General features: G+C 47.6%; 1 protein-coding gene across 3 annotated transcripts in view; it reads right to left on the bottom strand.

Annotated features, from left to right (window-relative positions):
• LOC120797921 (target of Nesh-SH3-like) overlaps nt 1-16,186 on the bottom strand; it is a 40,288-nt gene extending 24,102 nt beyond the window's left edge. For 2 of the 3 annotated variants that reach the window (XM_040141715.1, XM_040141716.1), the window contains exons 1-5: nt 7,790-7,821; nt 6,262-6,441; nt 1,878-1,946; nt 1,661-1,793; nt 174-355 (exon numbers count right to left, since the gene is read on the bottom strand). In XM_040141715.1, coding sequence (XP_039997649.1) covers nt 174-355; nt 1,661-1,793; nt 1,878-1,946; nt 6,262-6,427 — 550 coding nt within the window. In that variant the 5' untranslated portion in view covers nt 6,428-6,441; nt 7,790-7,821. Of the gene's footprint in view, nt 1-173; nt 356-1,660; nt 1,794-1,877; nt 1,947-6,261; nt 6,442-7,789; nt 7,822-15,953 lie in introns of those variants that run through there. The other variant, XM_040141717.1, reaches the window with a different exon arrangement.
• Between the last annotated feature and the right edge of the window lie 4,641 nt (nt 16,187-20,827).

Below are 20,827 nucleotides of genomic sequence, written 5' to 3'. Positions count from 1 at the left end.
AGCCACCCCTGCCTTGGACTGATAAGCCTGGTTTTGTAGGTTCACAGAAACTGCTACAGACCTTCCCCCTAACACCACTAACGTCCCCCCCGGACGTTTGGTAATAAAACTGCCTGTACGCTGTAAAAACTGCTCGGATTCAAGTTAGCGCTGAATAAAAATCCGCTCCTTACTGCCCATGTTGGTGTTGTGGATGACCGCTTTGCTCCACGTGCCGCTGCGGTCGTCCTTGTTCGATCGGACGCCGAACTCGTAGGCTGTGTTGGGTTTCAGGTTGTCGATGACCGTGTCGCTGGTCGGGCAGGTATGGTAAATCCACTTCCTGTTCCTCTCCCTGTAGCGGATGGTGTAATACCTGGAGGCAGGCAGAGGGCAGAGGTCGGGAAACAGTGGGAGGCAACAGACTGATTTCCACTTTTGGAATAGCAACTTAATAACAAGCACTGTCCGGGTGCTCTTGAGCAAAATGATCCAACTAATTGTCAGATTTAATAGGAATAGAACAGAAAGACAAGGACGGTCGGGACGGCAGAGTCACAGCACGTGTTAGCAGGCAGCACACGTTTTTATTCTCAGGATACGATGAGCTACTCTCTAATGTCATGGATTTCCTGGTCAGTGGTTCGATACTTGCTCTACAGGATGATCCGTCAGAACTGCTTGTCAGACAGATATGAAAGGTTTCCTCTGACGCAGTTGCTAAATGGCCCCGAGATGCCGAAGAGGTTTTTTCGGCGACATCTGGAATTCGAGGGTGACAGAAGACGACTTTGTACAGTTCAGTGACTTTGACCACGACGGGAGTTTAGCACCTTGCTAATGCTCGTTCCTCACACTAACAAGACCCCAAAGTACGACATTTGATGGACGTAAACGATCCCACGCCAAGACCTCAGCCCGTGTGGTTTCTCCGACCTCAGCGTGGAAACAGCCTCTCCCATTAGGTGTTATTAATTCTGGCGGGCAGCACAGCCAATCCTTCACTTTCACCATCTCACGTCGTGTTTTTCAGCCAGACTATCCACAGAAGGAGCTGACATTAGCTTTTAATGGGACGCCCAGAGCGGCGGAGGACGCCTGGGTCAGGCTTTCCGACGGCTCCTCCAACTTGTTTGAAAAGTATGTATTACTGGCGGCAGGAGAAAGCGAGAGGCGAAGGCAAAGCGCCTCCCAGTCAGTGTAATATCACTCAGCACGGTCGGACGACTCAAACACAACAGCAGCAGAGTTTTCTGGATTTCTAGTCGAGCCATTTGTCTTCTTGACTGGCTCAATTGTCTCTAAGTGCAGAGGAAGAGGTCCAAGCTTTTCCGAATGCCCTTAAATACACGTGAGAGGAGGTAAAAATCGTCCATGCTCGGTAAACCAAAGGCGTCCTGTCGTCTCAAAGATGAAAGTCTGGAGGAAGCTGTGTTTTAAACAATCGTCCATGTTCAGAAAGACGAGGTGCACGAGTTCTTTCCTTGTACCCAAGACGTACAGATTACCAGATTTCTTTTCTTCGAATTGTGACTTTTCAGCTCAGTAATTACGAGGTCTTTTCTTTGTAGCTTGGTATATAACGGATTTGTATAGGTTCTCTAGTAGCTATGACACACGGATCACACAACTATTGTAATTACTTCATTAGGAGCTCATCCACCCCCCGCCCGGCTCTCACCCGTCCTCCAGACACTCGTTCATGATGTTCCCTTCGTAGGGCGTCTTCAGGTAGTTTCCCCAGGACAGCAGCACCGCCGTCGGGCTGATGGAGCCGATCACCAGGTGGAGCGGCTTCTCCAGGTTCACCTTGCCTGTGCACACGGGTGAGGACAGAGTGAGACCTGTTGTCGGCCCCGTACGGCAGTGTAATCCTACCAAGAAGCCGGTCAGCGTACCTGTGCAGTGTTTCTTCACATCGTTGACAGGGATTGGCTGCACGGCCACCAAGTACTTGGGCTCTGCATCTGAAACGAGATGTGGATTCAGGTCAACGCTTAGTTTAGATTTGGTTTCATGGTCTTCAAAGAAATTATCTCAGGCAAATGTTCTCAGGCACAGAAACAAACACTGCCTTAGTTTATTTATCTGAATACAATGTCTCTAGAATAAATTGTGGTTTTACTTTCACATCTTTCTGCTCTGCCCCTCATTTAACTTTGTAAATATCTGACTGCTTACATTTGTTCTTCTGTGGGGGTTTTTTCTGCATCGAAACCTTTTCCTGATCTGGAAATTTTTTAAACTCCATCTCTGTCACTAAGCTACTCTATCAGCTGACATGATGAGGACGTTACAGTGGGTTCCTATGATAATTTCGGTCTTGATGAAGAGAGGCCCTGAGTGTTCATCGATCAGTAAATCGGTGCTGCAAGTCAAGAACAACAAGTCCTTAATCAAGCCCCGTGTCAAGTTCCCAAGTCAAGACATTATAACACCCACAACAAAAGGCTAAAGTCCAAGTCGAGCCCCAAGTCAAGTTATTCATGACCCGAGTCTGACTCGAGTCCAAGTACGGCGACTCGAGTGGTTTCCTCCATCAAAGCTAGCGAACAAACAAACTCTGCCGAACATACTGCGGCAGAGTCTTTCTGGAAGCGCTACAGCTACAACTCGTAGCCGCGCCACCGCGGCCACTCGCTGCAGTACTCCAACCCTCAGCGGCAGCGGAGCGCGGCTCGTGTTCAGAGCCTCGGCGTGTGAGCCCTCAGAGCGGCAGAAACATGTGAGGAATGCTGGACCTTGTTATGGAAACATGATGAAGACGGTGATGTCATGCTGGGTACTGTTGGCCCCTCCGTTGCCCCCCCCCAAAAAAAAAAAAGTAAGTAGACGGACAGAACGCAGACGCACACATGTGAACGATTACAGAGACGGCGTCTTCTGCTGAAACACGAGGACGACGGTTTAAACATCCACATGTGAAAACACTCACAGCTTCTTTCATAAGAATCTGACTTCCATCCAAACCAAACTGTCTCTCTGCTCGGACTCCGCTCCACTTTCTCCTTCTCTCCTTTTCCTTTTAGGTTGAACTCTTCCCGTATTTATTTTTGTTTTCGATAAAAACCTGCCGTAAACGTGCGACATCTGCTCCAAGAAGACAGATGTTGACACAAGCAGGGAGATAATAGGATGTGAAGTGACGGTGGGACAGTGAAGCATTTTTGGAAATATTCCCATAGGAACTGTCAACTTCTACTCTTTCCTCCGAACATCCACTCAAGTCACGGCAAGTACAGTGTTTTCGATCCACGAGTTTCCATTTTTTGTGATGTTTAAAACTCCTCGTCGTGACAGATTGACCTTTAACTTGCACCTCCGTGAATGTTTACAGTCAATAAAAGGCCCCACTCTCATCTATCATCCCTCGCTGGACGCCTTTCTACTTGCTGCAAATGATGGATGACGGTTAAAGAAGCAACAACAGCTTCTTCATCCCTTCAAATTGGGCAGAGTTTAGCACTTTTTGCCTGAACAGATTCCTTCAAAATCACCCGCATTTGTCGGCTATTCTTCAGTAAGTCACACCAATCCACCGGTACCAGGTCTGAAACAGTCAACCAGGTTTATCTGTTACCTGATGAGGACGTTGCTTTAATCAATTTTCGGAAACCTTTGAGAGAGTCCAGATCCTGGAGAAGCGAAATGATCTCAACCCCATACCGGACTAAATTCGATTTATTTTGTGCAGAGAGAAGCAGCTTTGTCCCTAAAACAAACTCAGCGGAGGAGGTTTCATTCGTCTCCTTCTCTTCAAAGCCTCACACAGTCATTCGGTTTCTTTACACATGACAGGTGGAAACATGCCTCCCCCCCGACCTCATCGATCACCTGTCAGACCAAGCAGAGTCAGTGTTTTACTGAGGTACTTGCCACGGTTGTCCACTCGCTTCCTAAAAATCTATTAGCTGCATTTGTCTCGGAGGCCGGGATTAAACACAGCCGGTGGTTTTTTTGCTTTGTTTTGTTTTTATATGCGGTTGAGGCTTGTCATGTGTCATATGCAGGGAGAGAAGGAAACTTTCACCAAGTTGTCTTTTTACTGTGGTGCCCCTGAGCGAGGCCCTTCGCCCCAGCCGCTCCCTAAACAACAGCCATCGCCTCGAGGTATTCGGCCAGAAATGTAGCGCTGGCAAAGTTTGACTTTGTATGGTTCTCTGTCAGCCTCAGATCCTGAACCTCTGAGTCCGAGGTGGTTTCCCTGCAGAGGAAACAGTGAAGATTCGAGTCCCCCTGCGGCAACGTTTGTGTCTCAAGGGGCTGAAAAAACATGAAACCCAAAAACCACCGGCAGCGTCAGATTTAAGGCGTCAACACTGTGGTCGTCCTCCCCCCTCAGCTGCTGATGGATGGTCCCCCTCTGAGGCTTTTAACCAGGAAGGTAAACACCACATGAAGTGTTTAAGAGCAGCTACGGTTCCACGGCCCCACCCGCGGCCGATGACTGACAGGTGACCTCGGAGCAGAAACAGCAGCAAGTGGAGACGAGCGACGAAACAGGAAGCGGTGATTTAATTAAAAGTCTCCCAGTGGAGCTCAATCTTGCTCCAGAAACTAACCCACAGCGTGGAAAGTAAACGCAACATGGAAGTCTGATTTATCCCAGCAGTACCCGAACGCAGCACCTCACATGCTGCCAAAAAAGAAAGATGACGGAAAACCCATATTTGATTCTGAATTAAAATAAGAGATTAAGTAGACATTTGGGTTGTTGGTGATCTGTACACCAAACTTCAGCCAAATTTTGATGTTTTTAAACAAATTAAAAATCTAATGTTCCTCCACTGTCATCAGGAAAGAAATGAAGCTCTCACAGTTGATAAGACTTCAAGAAAAACATTGAAAAGAGAGAAATGTTACCATAAAATAACCTGTAAAATGTTTGGGTTGTTGTTGATCTGTCCACCAAACTTCAGATAAATTCTGGGGTGTTTTGACCAAGCATACGCATAAATTTGGGCCCAAAGTCGATGTCTCTCTACCCTTATTATTAAAGTAACCAGGCTCTCACTGTTGAAAAGACTTAAAGTAAAACATCCAAAAACACACACACAAAAATGTCAAACTGTGAAAACGTGCTGCGGTAATTTACCCAAAAATCTGCGAGGGTACAAACCAAACCAGCCTCTAGAGAAACTGGTGTTGAAGGACGACTTTCAGCAGGTTTCCCGTTAGCGCTGCCTCCGCCGCTGATGATACGCTCCCTTAAACACATCACGCCATCATAACTTTCAGTGTTTTCTGGTCGCGATGGGATAAAGATTCTTGGCCGAGATTCAGAAAAAGGATCCGAACCACCTGCTGCTGCTGCCGCTTCTCCAAGAGTCTCATGTTCTGGTTTTCCCCAAAAGCGATTCTGCAGAGACTCACTTTTTCCCACGGGTACCAGGATTTAGATAGGGGGGGGTTTGGTGGTCACATGCACAGAAACAAAAACCTCCGTTCCCACAAGACAGAAACTGCTGTTAATGTTCAACAGTCGGTCTAAAAATTCGCTTCCTAGCTTAGTGTCTATTATTATCCGTGTACACAGACAGACGCCTGAGATACTTTTCCTCGTGCAACCTCGGCATGAACAACTGTATGAACAGTAGGATGCTGAGCGCTTTCTCTCTCTCGCTCAGTCGCTTCAGTCTTTGTTCCAAGTAGAAACGCCGATCTGCTGGTTCCAGCTTCTTAAATGTGAAGATTCAGCGCCTTTCTTAGTCGTACGTCTCTGTAAACCGAACGCCTTTGACTTTTGGACTTTTGTTTGGACAAAAAGAGACATTTAAGGACGTCTCCCCTCTGACTCCATGAGGGGCATATTTCATTATTCATAGGTAAAACAAATAATCCGTCAATGGAGCAAATAATCGGCCGATACTGAAAAAAATCATAACCCTGCATACAATTATTGGGAAAAATCTAAAATTGAAAAATGAATGTAATCAAAACAAAGTGAAACACTGACATATGGTATGATAGCCAATAAAATGAACATAAGAACTGTACAGAGGCTCTCGTCTTCTTTTCAAACGCTGTGCAGCTCTTTCCACTTCAATATATTTTTCACTGTACATTTCTATTTTTCTTCACGATTGCTTGACTGTTGTTGTACTTTTACTTTCTCTTACTTTGTATATTTTGGACTTTAATGCACCACAACACCAAGGCAACGTCCTTGTATCTGAAAACCGACTTTGCAGTAAAGCTGAGCTCGATCTTAACAATTGTACGTATATTTGTTTTGCGATTGAAACTGCCTCGGGGCTTCCGTAGCCAGCCGTCCCGTCTTACCCATCTCGGTCTCGTAGGGTTGTCCGTTCTCCGGCAGCTGGATGAACTGTTTGGAGAACATGCTGCTGCCGTATCCCAGAATATAACCCTCCAACTTCACGTCAGGACTCGGACGCACGAACTTCATCACGATGGTGTCGCCGGTGGCGTTGATCCGAACCTTCATGTTCTGACGACGAACTGAGGAGGAGAAGAAGAAGAAGGCAGGAGGGAGTTTAGACAAGGAGAGTAAACAACAGATTTATGGACACATCGCACGAAAGCTAATGACCGACGCGGGCAGGTTACTTCCTTCTACCTTCACAATAAACATCCATCAATGTAATTCACTAAACGACGCATTTAATTCCAACGTTGACCCTGTTGGTAAAATGTTACTGTGAAAAGCATAAGCAGCGACTTTAAAAGCTTCTTTTGTCCAACAGCTTAAACTATTTTCACAAACTGCTCACGAAATGAACGAATGTGAAACCAAACAAGTCAAGACAGAGAAGAAGAACTGGGCAAAAACAAAAACTTCTGGAAGCCCTTTACCCCCAGGAAAGGACAAAAGAAAAGCTAGAAATGATCAAAAAAAGTTACTTATATCACAATCAGGAGATGTTGAGTAAAATGTTTACATTTTAAGCCAAAATTATGAGATGCTACATAAAACTTCTGAAATACTGAGTAAAAAGTAGAATTTACAGTGTTTTAGGATAAAATGATGAGATGTTGAGAAATGATTAGGAGCTAGTCAGTCAAAATGTTTGGGATTATTATACCAACTTAATGAGTTCAAACTGTGGATTAATAAACGAATACTTACACCGTACAAGTCAGAAGTGTGACTCAAAATCAAGCTATTCACGCTCAATTAGATTGAAAAAGTACAAATCTGGGAATCTGAAGACAAATTGTTGAGCGCTGTCTTAAATGTTACATTTTAAATTCACATTCTCATTTTTCTGACCCAGTGAGTCAAACGTTTGTCTTAGTATCTCACACCTTTGACTTCAAATGTGAACATCTTGATTTACCAACTGTGAATTGGGAGTATTTAAACTTTTAAAACATTTTTTCGTTCCACTGCAAAAAATTTTACAGCCAGTTTTCATGAAGTCGCTCCCACAAATTCTTTGTCACTGAATAAGGAAACTGCACCCACAAGTCTTCAGTTCATTTCATGGTTGTTTTCTTGCTGATCTATTGTGTTTAAAGGTTTTATGCTGTTTTACAAACGCTTCAATACTTTTTTTTAAACTCATAATCTAGTCCTCAGGTCTCACGTCATCAGTCAAATTTTGAATTCTAAACAGAAAATGTAAAATTTAGACCCAGAGAGCGAGACTGTTTCCCATCAGACTGGATTACTTGTAATTCCAGTTTCTTTTTCTGACAATCTGGGAATAATTCCTTGAATCGTCCACATGTTGTTGTGACCTCGGAGTTTGTCCTTCCTTTTGTTATTCCTGCCGTAGTGCCAGTGAGCTCTGTTCCTGCTAATTACGGCGCTCCGCTCGCATTAGAACAAACAGTGGATAATTACGGGAGAAGCACTTTCACAAACGAGACCAATCAGCCGCAGAGAAAACACAGGGTCAACCAGGATATTTCAGCCTCTCCGCTCTGGTTTTGTTTGATTTCAGTCACTGGATCCTCGACGTGTCGTAACGTTTCTCTTCCCGTTGGACTTAAAACTTCAGCTCCGCAAGTTTGTTTTGGCTCCGAGAAGCTTGAAAGACTGAGCTGAGGTCAGATAAAGACTCACGCTCATACACTACTTGTATTGTTAGTGCTGTTGCTATAAATACCACCACTACTCGACTGTGAAACGGCCTCCTACAGAGCCTCAGGGACGTCAAATCATTACAGATCATTCAGGAAGCGTCTGTGAAATGCGGCCAATCAAACTCGCGTCCCGTCTTCACTGTACTTTATTCTGCCTCTTTAGCCTGTTGTACTTTATTTCAGTGTCAGGAGTCATAGTCTCCGTTTAGACTTTCATTGATGTCGGCTCAATAATTTGAGCTCGTAAACTTTATACTTTTGAACCTCGTCGGATACGTTTTTAGTCGTCTTACAGGTAAATATGTGGATCGGATTCGACCTTCGTCGTCCATTTTCCTTGTTTGATCCAAACATTATTCCTTCGCCGTTCGAACGGACCAAGCATCAGTTTTAGGCTGAAACAAGAGAAATCCTCAGGTTGATTATCAGCATCTCTAAAATGTCTGTGAACGTTTTCACAGACAGGTAGGTAGGTACAGTCTCCTCTGTGGGAAGAACCACGGTCGGATTTATCTGTCAGGCTCTCCTAATTTCTAAGATGGATATAACATCTAGGAACCAAACTCTCCGTGTCTTTGTTTGTCGTGTGTTTTCCTGATTCCCCTCGTTGCCTCTGGTCGAACAGTTAATGAACACGTTCGGCGACCAGCAGCAGATCGACCCGACCTCCGCTTCTCCGGGGTTCAAACCAAACGCCACGGTCGACTTTTAAAACTTTAACAAGTACAGAATGTTTCGGTCCCGCAGGCTTTTCTCAGGAACTATAAACTTTTTTATTTTCCGGGACCCAGAGGCTCTGGTGGTGTACAGAAAAAAAAAAAAACTGAAAACAGAAAAACCTCGACAGCCAAAGACAGAGGAGGACACAGCTCCACGAGACGAAGTTTCTTTAAAACGCTCGAAAAATCAAACTCTTTCTCGGCCTCATGACCCAGTCAGATCTGTGACTGTCCACTGTGGATACGTTTCTATGAATCACTTTGAAATCAGAGGAAAAAGAGGCTGCAGAACTGGGCTGAGAGTCTTTTTAAGTATACTTCAAATTCAGCAACTTTTAATGGGAACAATTTTCCAAATGAAAAAAAGGAAGAAGAAACTGGTCTCAAGCTGTCCCCCAAATAAAAATCAGTCAACACATGCTGATGGATTGACTAGGCAGGGTTAACCCTCCTTAGACCATCTTTCCACGGTGACACTGTCCGACATTTTCCACATCATCATCGAGCGGTTTGTTTATCCAGCATTTTCCCAGGTGATAAACATGGCGCCGCTGCGAGGGTTCATCTGCAGTTCACTCTCTGTTAAATCTCCACCACCACGCTGAGGTTCGGAGACTGAAATACCGCCGAGGATACGGTCACGTATTTTTTATACTTCAGGTTCTGCGGCTTGTGAGCTTTGGTTTTACAACAGCCGAGACGTTCAGTCTGGCTCCTGAAAAATCTCTCGCCCCTGATGTTTCCGACGCAGGCTTGGAGGTCTACACGTGTTCTGAAAGAACAATGAACTTTGTTCTTTTAAGGCTGAAGTCTTTGGACCGTTTTTTGGCCAAAGACACGTTGGACCCTCAAAACTTGAAACCAAGCTAAATATTGCTGGTATCAAAGCAACCGGTGACTGTACCCTCTTGGTACTCGCTTATAAATCCAGCCACTTCCGAGGAGTGTGCATGTCAGAAGCTCATTTGGCTGCAAAAACACCTGAGTTATTATGGGATGTGTGTCCGATCGGATCATTCAGCAAAGTTTCTAACAAAGTAGCAAAAATCTTTAAAAACATCCATCTCACTGCGTTGAGGGGTTTCCACTTTGTGCCAAATCCCATTGAATTTTTTTCCCTTTTTACTCAGATTTCCTAGTTTTAGTTAACAAAACAATCTAACCACAAGGTCCATTTAGCAGCTGTTCTGAAGCTTTCTATCATATCAAATGGTCTTCCTCAGCATGTGGAGTTTGCTCAGTTGTCATGGTACTGTTGAGATTTCCTTCTTTTTTCTGAGCACTTTAAGGACTTTAGTTTTCTGATTTCATTTATAAAAGTGCAGAAATTCATTTGAAAATGGCAAAAAAAGTTTAAAAATGTAGAATGAAAGAAAATACCCATTTTCATGAAATTTTAGATGCCTAATTTACCAATTAAGGGTTTTTACCCGCTGCTTTTACCAGCTGTGACGGCGTGGCTGGTGTTGTCTTTGCCTTGTGAGTATGTGTGTGTGTGTGTGTGTGTGTGTGTGTGTCATCGTGGCTAAATGTGGTCCTGGAGACACCTACTGTAGCCGGGACTACCACAGAAGTGGCTTTGAGGACTTTGGCAGGTGTTGATATGTCTGTCCGTCTGTGGACAGATGTTGTCACAACTGTTCAAGACACAGTCGGAAACGTTACAGGTGTGTAGTTGAGATCGGAGCGGAGGCGAGTTGGGAGACGGGTGTGGTCGGACCCATGAGAACTGAGGACTCGTAATAACGTAGTAACGACTGCTGAAACACGGGACGGTCTGTAGTCTTTCCTCTTTATTCAGATTTCCTGCTGTAGTTGAGCAGAATCCTACGAAATCAGCGGTGGACCGTTGACGTCCAGCTGTGAGTCGCTGGTAGCCTCTCTGGTCACTTCGATCACACCCCTACATCTTCATTAGCAGGTAGTTTTGCTAGTTTTTGCGGAACTGCAAATTTGCTCAGGACGTCTGGTCACACCGGATATTATCAAGACATCTGGTCAGATTTGGTCCAACATTGGCTCCGTAGGATGGATTCAGTGAAGCGACTTGTCTGAGCAGGAGATAATATGCGGTAATCTGACAGTTTAAGGGATGAACTCCGTCTGCGGAACATTTCTCTCGCCGAACTGTGTTTTTTTAGCTGATTAGCTTTCTGTGCCGCCTCGGGCCACTGCACAGTGAAACAACCGGGTCTAATTAGGCATTAAAGCCTCCCGCTCGGATCGGAACAATCAACAGGGCTGTGAGGACCGGCGTGTGCCCCCATCGTTGGACCGCTCTTGGTTTTTTCAGGGGGGGGGCGGCTGGATTTTTCCCAGAGGCACATGGTGATGGATGTTGAGCACATCCGTCTTGTCCAGGTTTTTTCTTTGGGGTGTTTGTTCCTGCAGATCAGTGTGGGAAAAGCCTGCAGAGAGGTGGACGTGCCGGACATGTGGAGTCATGCAGCTGAGTCTTGGCAGCGCCGCCCGGCCTGTCGAAGTCTTTCCAACGGCAGCTGATTGAGTGGAGGGGATAAACCTCGACATGAAAGACTTCAGCCTCCCCTCCAAAAAAACCTCCCGTTTAACACGGAGGAAAGTCCTCCCTCCGAGCAGCCTGGATAACATCTCTCTGTTGTTTGAGGCTGACAGCTGCAGTAGTTTCTCAGAGTGTTCAGGAGTCGTTTCATTCACTGGCTGGCAGAGAAACGCTCTCGTGTACAAACAGTCTGACGTGGATCTAATGAGGTTCGTTCCACGTCAGCTCAGACATCTCACCTCAAACACGAGCGCTGCCACACTAAATACAGTCAAGTGCCACAGATGCTTAAAACCCGCAAACGAAGCAACAAGAATGAAACTAACGACGCAAAAGAACCACGAAGTCCGCCGCAGATACCGCAGAGAACCGGGAGTACCAAGAAGAACCATAACAGAGAACAGAGCACTGTGGAACGGAGAAAACCAGGAACCATCAAGAGACCGAATCACAAACTGTACGTCGCAGTACGACAAGAAACCGCCCGAGGACGGACTGCGTCTAACCGGGAGAACCAAAAGAAACACGATAAAACCAGCGTAAAACAGAAACGTACTCTAAGAACCGTCAGCCACACAGTACGACCAACCAACCGGCACGGCGTATTTTAGATCCAGCCGAGGCACGAACAAACACCGAAGAGGACTAGAAGATGTACATCAAAGTACTGGAAGAAGCCGCTGTTTCCACCACACAGAACCACGAAGAACCATGAAGTCAGGGGAAAAAAAACTACCGCGAGCAACCACACAGAGGAAGCATCGAAACTGCAAAGTGTGTAAGAGTGCTACTAATCAAAGGAACCAAAAGAACCACTGGAACCACAGAAAGTAACCAGGTGAGTACTAGGAGTTCTACGTACTACAACAACCAATCTAAAGTACCGCAGACTTTCCTGAGTGCTGCAAAGAACCATAGCACAATAAAACAGGAACAAATACCCACCACAAAGAACCAGAAGTACTGTAAAGAACCACGGTACGTACTCAGGAATACTGCGAGAACCACAGCACAGACTACAAATTAAAAACAAAACTTGTACGAGTGATGAACCGTACCACAAAGCAGCACGAGTACCACAGAGATGTGACGAAGTACGTTGCATGAACACAACCACTACAAGGAAGAATCAAAGTGCTGCAAACTGAGGTAAACAAGGTCCTGGTCTATGTTGGTGCATTTCCTGTGCGACAGAAAAATATGTTGCGTCACCACAGGAGATTTCTTCACGGTTAGACTGATGAACTCTACATTTATTCATCTCTTAACTTTATATACTTTTATACCGGCCTCTCATTGATTTCACAGCCCTATCGATCGTAACTCTCCGCTCGCCAGGTTTCCTTCTACGGGAAAAAACAAAAAAGCCCAGAGAGCTGAGGGAGTCTGGGCGTGTTTCTGCGGCCTCCCCTCTCTCATTACCTCAAGCTGTAAAACGCTGTGATGGAAACTAAACTCTCCGCCCTGATACAGCACAGGCATTTTCATCTCCGGACTAATGAGCTGCTGCTGCTGCTTTTACTGGTTTCACGGGGGTTTTATCGTTTGGAGGGAAATCCACCCTGAACGAAAACACGACGCGGGGGGAGAATCGAAGCCGCTGACTGCTGCACTTTAGGCCTCAAACCGACGGCAAAACGCTCTCTTGCTAACGAACTCGCTGGACCGACAACAAGTCCAAGGGCCGACTTACCGCCCCCTATGGGTCCAATCCAGAGACTCTACAGGACTCCAGTTGCTTTTTATGGGAGAAAAACAAAACTACAACCTGGCTCCGCAGGCCAGGGGGAGCTGTGCCCCCCCCCCAGCAGGTCAGCAACTAAAGTTCGGGTTCAGAGTAAAAACTGCGCCGTGCAGATGCCTGTTACGTTCCAGTTTTCAGTTCAACAGCTGGATTTAAAATAGAGCGTCGCACCTTCGCATCAGACCTCAAGGACGAGAAAGAGACACTGAACGTAAACAGACGCGTTTGTTTGTTCGGAGCTGGGTTCTGGAGTTTCCGACCGGATACGTGGCAGCACCCAGCATCCAACAGGGTCAAATACTAGTAGTGGACGTCCAGTGTCGGGCTTTGTTGATCACCTTGTCTGTTTAGTCTTTGGTCAGACAGTTCTCGGCGTAACAGGAAACTTTTCACCGCGCTGATACTGAACATTTTTTACGACGATAACCAGCCCCAGCTCCCGCTACGCTAGGGTTCATCCAAACATCCGAACACATTCCCTCTGAGCCCGGATGCACGACATTCACAACGAAAGCCCCGAGTAAACTCCTGCACGTGAAGAAACGCGCACCGAGACGACGAAACGAGCCCCGACTGGCGCGCGTGGGCAAGAATATTCACCCACAAACCAACCTCTGTGTTCCGTGTATATAGGTGTCTGCACATGCAAAGACACACACATGTATGAGCAATCTGACACGTGCAGTCAGCGCCCGCGCACGCACAGGTAACGGCCGTTTCTGCAGCGGAGCGGTGCGATAACATGAGAGGAAGTCTGGTCTGCGGGCGGGACGGTGGACGGACGAGGCCGGAGACAGAAAACACTGAGCCGACACGAAGTCAAGTTAAGCAGAGAAACGGCAGAAGCGGAACAAAACGAAGGTACTTTACTCTGGAATTTCTCATTTCTGCCATTTTCTGCAGCTACGCTTACAAACACACGTGTTCCAACTGACTTTGGTGGACAATCAGAAAGGGACAGTTTTTCCCGCCCAAATAAGGGTTGTTGAAAGAGAAGAGGTCTGCTGGGTGTAAACACCTGCCTGTGTGTGGAGGCTGCAACGTACAGAATACACACCTCACAAAATACGGCGTGTTATGATTAATGAACCAGAAAAACAGAATATTGATGAGTTAGATTGAACATCTACGGCGTTTTGTAGCTGGTGTGACATTTTGATGATTTGTCTGTTTTGAATGCAGGACTTTTACTCGTGACAGGGCATTTCTACACCCTGGTGCTGCCGCTTTTACTTAAAGAGGATCATCCGGGCACATGACCGATGCGAGTCCGGAGCTGAGAGCGCGCGGAGACGGATTCATTGACACTAAACAAGTTCGGTGAGTGAGCCGGGAGACACTCCTGGACCGTTTGCCTCCTCCTCAGGGAGCTGAGCCGTAACCGAGAGCCGAGCTACCTGCCGGATTTGAGCTGAAGCTGAAGCAACGGCTGTTTTGGGTCCTGCCCTCCCGGTACGGAAGAGCGGGGCTCCTTCAACTGTCTTTATTTAGCATCTTAAACTGAGAAGAAATAAAGAGTCCAACAGCTGGATACGGGCGTGTCCTCTCACGTTCTTCTAAACAGCTAATAAAAAAAGACAGAACCGCTGCAGGAAACAAAAACCTCGGAGAGAGAAAACCAGAAGAAAAGCAGCGAACCACCAGGACTATACACGGAACTCGTTCTGCAGGCTGCGACCTGTCCCTCAGAGCCCTCGATTCTTTTACGACGCCGACTACATTTTTGCTCGCTCGGTAGTTCTGTCGCTAACAACCTTCCACGTGAAGACACAGAAGCCAAAACACCAGAAGAGAGGGAGAATTCTGCAGAAAAAGAAGCTTGTCCGGACACATTCTGGTCTCTCTCTCTCTCTGTGTGTTGCTCTTGGCTGTCTCTCGCCCGGTGAGGTCATACTCTCCGAGCTGTCACATCAGACCACCGTGCCACTCTGACACTCGTTCCCTCTGAAGAAGGGGATTTATCGTCTTACACAACTGAAAACGCTCCAGGGGGCAGAGAAACCTATAGCGCGCGATAGCCCCGCCCCCGCCGCCGGCGACGTGCGGGACGCAGGCAGAGAGACGTCAGAGATCACGGAGAAACCAAATCCACAAAGTTTCACCCAACAGCTGGAAAAAATGCTGAGTCGGCAAAACCAAAATTGTGCAGGAAAAGAAAGCGGCGATGAAAGAATCGGACAAACAGCCGCACGGGGGATCACGGAAGATTACACACGACAGAAACCTCGGTGCTAACGCTGCAAAATGCTGCCGTCGTCTGCTTTACACACAATGACCCGGAGGTCCATCAGTGATGTCGCGTACGTACGAGTGCATCCAGCTTTATTCAAACACAGAAGCTACAAACAGTTTCCCCCCCGACGTTCAGCCGGGTGCTTCTCTTTTCCAAAATCTCGATTTCTGAATCATTTCTTCAGGTTTAAGTCGTGAACGCACAAGCAGCAATCAAACTGAACCAATTAGGTTTTGCTGATCTTAAACCTTTTTTTGCACATTTACACCTTGTGTCCCATTTCCGTTCTATTTCCACCCGACTGAGCCACTTATTTTAGTACGTTGATGGTGTTTTGGTCCCTGCCGTTGTGATATTCATAGCAAATTGTCGCTTGCTTTTTCCTGCCTTTTTACCCCATGTTTCTTTCCAAGAATCATCCCGTTTACTCCACTTCTATGTAAATCCTGCTTTTCCCTCTGTTTTTCTCCCAACTTACCCTGTTGGTGTTCCCTTGTATTTCCACCTTTTTTCACACTGATTTTTTATTCCAAACGTTTAACGGACTCATTTGTCATTTATCCATTTTTATCCAGTCCTGCTAAAAGGTTTCTCAGCTTTTAACTTGCACTTTTTCACATTTTCTTACTTTCAGCCACCGCGTGCCCCCCCCCACCCGCCCTCCACCACCTCCACTCTTATGTGCATGCAGTGTGGTGCACTTGCCTCCGATCCTCTGCGCGGGGATGCCGTTGAGGAGAATGGTCCCTCCGAGCAGCGGGAGGAGGACCCGGAGGAGGAGAGCGGCGCCCGCCATGACCTCTCAGAGCTTCGGCTTCCAGGAGATGAGGATGAGGAGGATGAGGAGGAAGTTTAAAGGACGAGGAGCGACCAGGAGCTGGACAACTTCACCAAGAGTCTGTGCCTGCAGGTGGCGGCGGGTCTTAGGACTTGTTCAGCAGGCGGACGTCCTCGGTGTGGAGAGGTGGACCACCGGAACGCCAGCATCTATAGCCCCGGCAGGTGGGCGGGGCCTGGACGACATCACCAACCCCCGTGCACCCAACCAAACCCTGCAGTGTCTTCCCAGACTGTGCCCTCCCTCCTCTCGCTCTCTCTCTCTCTCGGCCCTCCCTTCTTCTCTCTCTGGACCTCAAACATGAATTTTTCTCTCTCTCTTTTTTTGTCCTACACTCCCTCCCTGCTTCCCCCCTGGTTTTTTCATCATGTACACCTCTCCTCCTCCTCCTCCTCCTCCTCCTCCTCCTTCACTCCTCCCTTTTCTTAATGTGTTGTTCTCCACTCGAGCTTTGACACTTTCTAATTCAGTCATACAGCTGGTGACCAGCAGAGCTGCGGAGGGAAATAAAAACAGAACAAAAACCCTGTTTCGATTCCCAGCAAACGATGAAACGGTCCCGTTAGTTTCTCCTCACGGCGTAGTTGCTTACATTTACACCGTTTTTTCAATCAGTCGCTTTGGAGCTTTAGGTCGAGTGTGCACATTTCTGCTGACACCCCCGGAGGCTGCAGTCATTCTGCGTCCGTCTGCGGTGGTTCTGAGTCTCTTCGGGCCCCCTGATCCCCCGGGCCCCTGGGCCAGTGCCCGTTCGGTAAACCGTCCGTGTGTGTCGGAACCCTACGCGCTGACAGCGAGGGAACGTATCCACCGGTGTAAGACAGCATAGACGGTTTATCTGGGCTTTTAATGTGTTCAGACGAGTGTATTTTACTGAAATGAAACATTTTAATCTGAGAGGAAAAGTTTCTGTTGCCAGGATCAAAACAAGCAGCAGCTGCAGGTCCAACGTGTGGGAGGAGGTTTTTAAAGGTTTCCAACAAAATTCCCAGCAAATACTGAACGAGTGTCTGTCAATGGGACATCTATTAACACACACACACACACACACACATTATTACCCAGCAGCAGCAGCAGCAGCAGCGGCAGCGGCAGCAGTGTGTGTGTGTGTGTGTGTGTGTGTCAGGGTGTTTGGGTCATTGAGGTTTTTTCCATGTTCTAAAAAAATCTTGTGAAATGTGAGTGTCCTTGGTGGCCCCTGCCACTGCTGGACCAGAGCATGATGGGAAGAATGAAACACCACAACATCTTACACACACACACACACACACACACAAACCCCACCCGCCTCCCAACACATCCGCCTGCTACACACGTGCATGCTGGGAACAGCCGCGGAGCCAAAACCGCTGACATGTTTTCTCCGAGCTGGAGACCGAATGAAGGTGTGTGTGTGTGTGTGTGTGTGTGTGTGTGTGCTGGGGTGGGGGTGGGGGAGAGACACGTGCCGTCACATGCGACAGGACGGAGGGAAGGTGCAGCGCTGCCAAACAGCAACCGGCTCCAAACAAAAGAAAACGAAAGAAAGAGCAGGATTTCAGGAGGAACAAGACAAAAGGTAAAAACCGAAACGAGGACGGACGCTCGTCACCTGGAGGGGAAGCGGAAAGAGACTAAAACTGCAGCTGCAACAGTTTTAATCCCGATGCCCCCGGGCACCTGGCGATCGTGCCCCGGTGGCCGGCCGCAGTACTGCAGCCAGGACTCCTCGGTGACGTGTGGAGCAGCAGCCGTCAGTCGAGTGCATCGCTGAAAAGCAGCATTTCTGACTCATTCACTCACGCTCTCTACGTTTCACAATGTCTGCAGGTTGCTCCTTGCTTGCTCCTGCGTTTCTTTTCTAAACTTTCAGCTACTTAAAGTCTCACTTTGTTCCGGTTCTTTTCCGTCCTGCTTCCAGTTAATCTTTGCACTTTTGCCATGTTTCTCCTGATGATTCCTGCCTTGTTTTCCCGTTTTCCTTCCCTGCGTTTCAGCCGATCTATGTCCGATCTTCTTCCATTTTATCCTCATAATTTTCACATTTACTTCCAGCCTTTCACCGTTTATTTCTGCACCTGCCTTGTCATCCCATATGGGACGCACGATGCATTTCTTTAAACATTTCTTTCTTCCTCACACCTCCAAACGCAAGCGAGATCAATTATCGCTCTTTGTGCGATGAAACGTTGAAGCATAACGTGATTATATTTCCAAAAATAAACATCATTCTCTGCAGCAGAGATGTTCTCCTCTGCTTTCCGGTCTTGTTAAACTTTTTTCTGTGAGGGCCCCGAGGCCCAGGATGGGAACCCACGGTCTGAAGCAACACAGTGATAAACACGACACTGATGCAAAAAGAAACAGAACGCAGATTATCGCAGTTATTGGGTTTCCCGCGTCTCCTGGCTGGAAATGAGCGGAATCCAACGGCTGCCTGGAGGAAAACTAGGAAAACTACATTAAATAAACAAACACGGCACGCGACCGAAATTATACATAATTTAACTCCACGTGTTTTAAATGCGCAGGGAAGGAAACATCAGAACATACAAAGCGAAAGAGCCTCACTGGTAAAATGAAAATCCCGAACACATGAAATGAAGAAACAGCGAATCGGACTCGTGTCAAAGTTGCAGTAAAGAGTCCGACGGCCGCAAACAACGAGCCTCGACACGCCGCTGGCCACAGTCGGCACCTCGGGTTCTCAAGTCTCCCTCCTCCTCCTTCACGTCTGCCTTCATTAAGCCCGGTTTTGCCCGGTCCCGTAAAACTTAGACGCTCCCGCATCAAACGGCGGCGAGGCGAACATGCTCAGAGGCGGAACCCTCCCGCCGCACGCCGCTAACTGGGCCGACGAGCCGCTGCCGTCCTACGGAGTCCACTCCGACAGAAAACAAGTCGCTTAACCAATTAAAGCTAAAGTTTCACGGCAAAACAAACACGCTGACGCCGTGAATGTTACTGCTGTTATTACAGCTAACGATGATGATGACAACCGCATGTTCCCCCGCGGTTGCAACCTGGTTAAGGACAAACGAAAGCAGGTCAAGTCAAATTCACCTTGAACAAAACGTGGAACAACGTGAGGAACACGTGCTGCTGACGGCGCGTGAGGCCTAGAAACACAGAGGTCGGTCAATAAGCACAACATCCGTCACATTTCAGCTTGAACCAGCTTCAACAGAGAGCGTTGCAGGAAGTTACAGTTTTGGAAAAATGCGAGTGGGATGTTAACGTGGTAACCAGGGTTACCGCTGCGGCGCCGGAGCCGCTCGTTCTGCTCAAAACTGCACGTCGACGTTGACGCGTCAGCTTCCTTCCTTCCCCCCTCAGCCGGTCCACCGCACCGATTCCTTCGTGGCCGCTGAATCTTCCAAACAAAATCTGTCAACGGGGAGATTAAAAAGCCGCTACTTCAAAAACTGTCTCTGAATTCTTCTGTCTGAGAGTTGGAATCGCTAGAGGCCCGGCTGCTCCCGGGCGACGGGGAGCTCCTAAACCAATCAAATGTCTCCTCTCGCCAAAGCGCCGGCGCTGATTCGGCGCGCCAGAGCCCACGCAGACCCCACATCGCATTACGGCGATGAGCGCCGAAGCCCGAGGAGGAGGGAGCCCGGCGACGCCTACGCAGCCTCCCTCGCACCGGTTCTCCTCTTGCCTGAAGGGAGACAACTGGAGGCTGACAGGAAGAAACACTCGAAACGAGCACGGAAACCTTGAAAAAGCTAAGATACGCAGCCCTGACAGTAAATTCACGCCCAGAACACATGATCTGAGCCCTTCAAAGTCCCTAATTGGGTTTAATCATGCACAACAAATGTCAGAGGGGTTTTTAAGGGATTTCTCATTATTTGAATTGTGGAAAGAACAATTGAGGGATTTCATTGTGCAGTTCACAGGCTTATCAATGTGAAGGAACCTTTAAATTGATGCCTTTAATAACCGCTGACTGACCAGCTTCATCTGGACCGGTCACGACTGTAAACATCTCAAAATCGCCTTCCCCCGACTCGGATTCGGTCGGATTCACACGTTGCATCTTATTTACCAAACATGAAACTGGTGGTTTTGAGCAGCACGTAGCTTTGGAGCTAACTCTCTCAGACTGTTGAATGGATGGGGGACTGGCTTGTTAGCTAGCAGTAATAAGGTACAGTAAATACTAGCCGTTCCGTAGCTACGCTCGTTAGCGGCGTCCGGCTACGAGCTTCCGGTTTGCAACTGTTACTGTAAAACCAACCAACCGCACATTAAGTCCATAATGGGCCCTTCTCAGTCCAGGGTCCAGACTCGTGCAGGACTTGTTTCCCAGGTCTGTTAGTTCCGCTGTACTTTGGTTCTAGTCGCAGGAAAAATAAAGTTAGTTCTGTTTGATCTCTGAAAACGTCGGAGCGAATTCCCAACAGAGAGGATTCGGATAAACTGACCACGTGTTAGCGAATCGCCTGAAAACAACCGTCAGCTCCTAAAGGATCCTGGTAAACCAGGTGGAGCAACAGCAGTTTCTCGAGAAGGAGACGGACCTTATCCCCGCAGAGATGAAGCTGAGGACGGTCTTCTCACTCCAGAACCAAGATTTCCCTGAACTCAAGACCAGGTTTTTAAGAACACATCTCCAGCACTGCTGCCAGCTCAGGCAGCTCCAACCTGCGACCTTTCGGTTTTCTCTCCACCTGTTCTTTTAAGGGGCAGCGATGAAAACACCGGTTTCGTTTCGCTCCATGGCTCAACTGTCGGGAAGTTTCACCTTCCGGCCGCC

This window comes from Xiphias gladius, chromosome 13, assembly GCF_016859285.1.
Source record: "Xiphias gladius isolate SHS-SW01 ecotype Sanya breed wild chromosome 13, ASM1685928v1, whole genome shotgun sequence".
Lineage (NCBI taxonomy): Eukaryota > Metazoa > Chordata > Actinopteri > Istiophoriformes > Xiphiidae > Xiphias > Xiphias gladius.
Note: the sequence above shows the minus strand (reverse complement) of the source record. Positions and strands in the feature narration are given on the sequence as shown.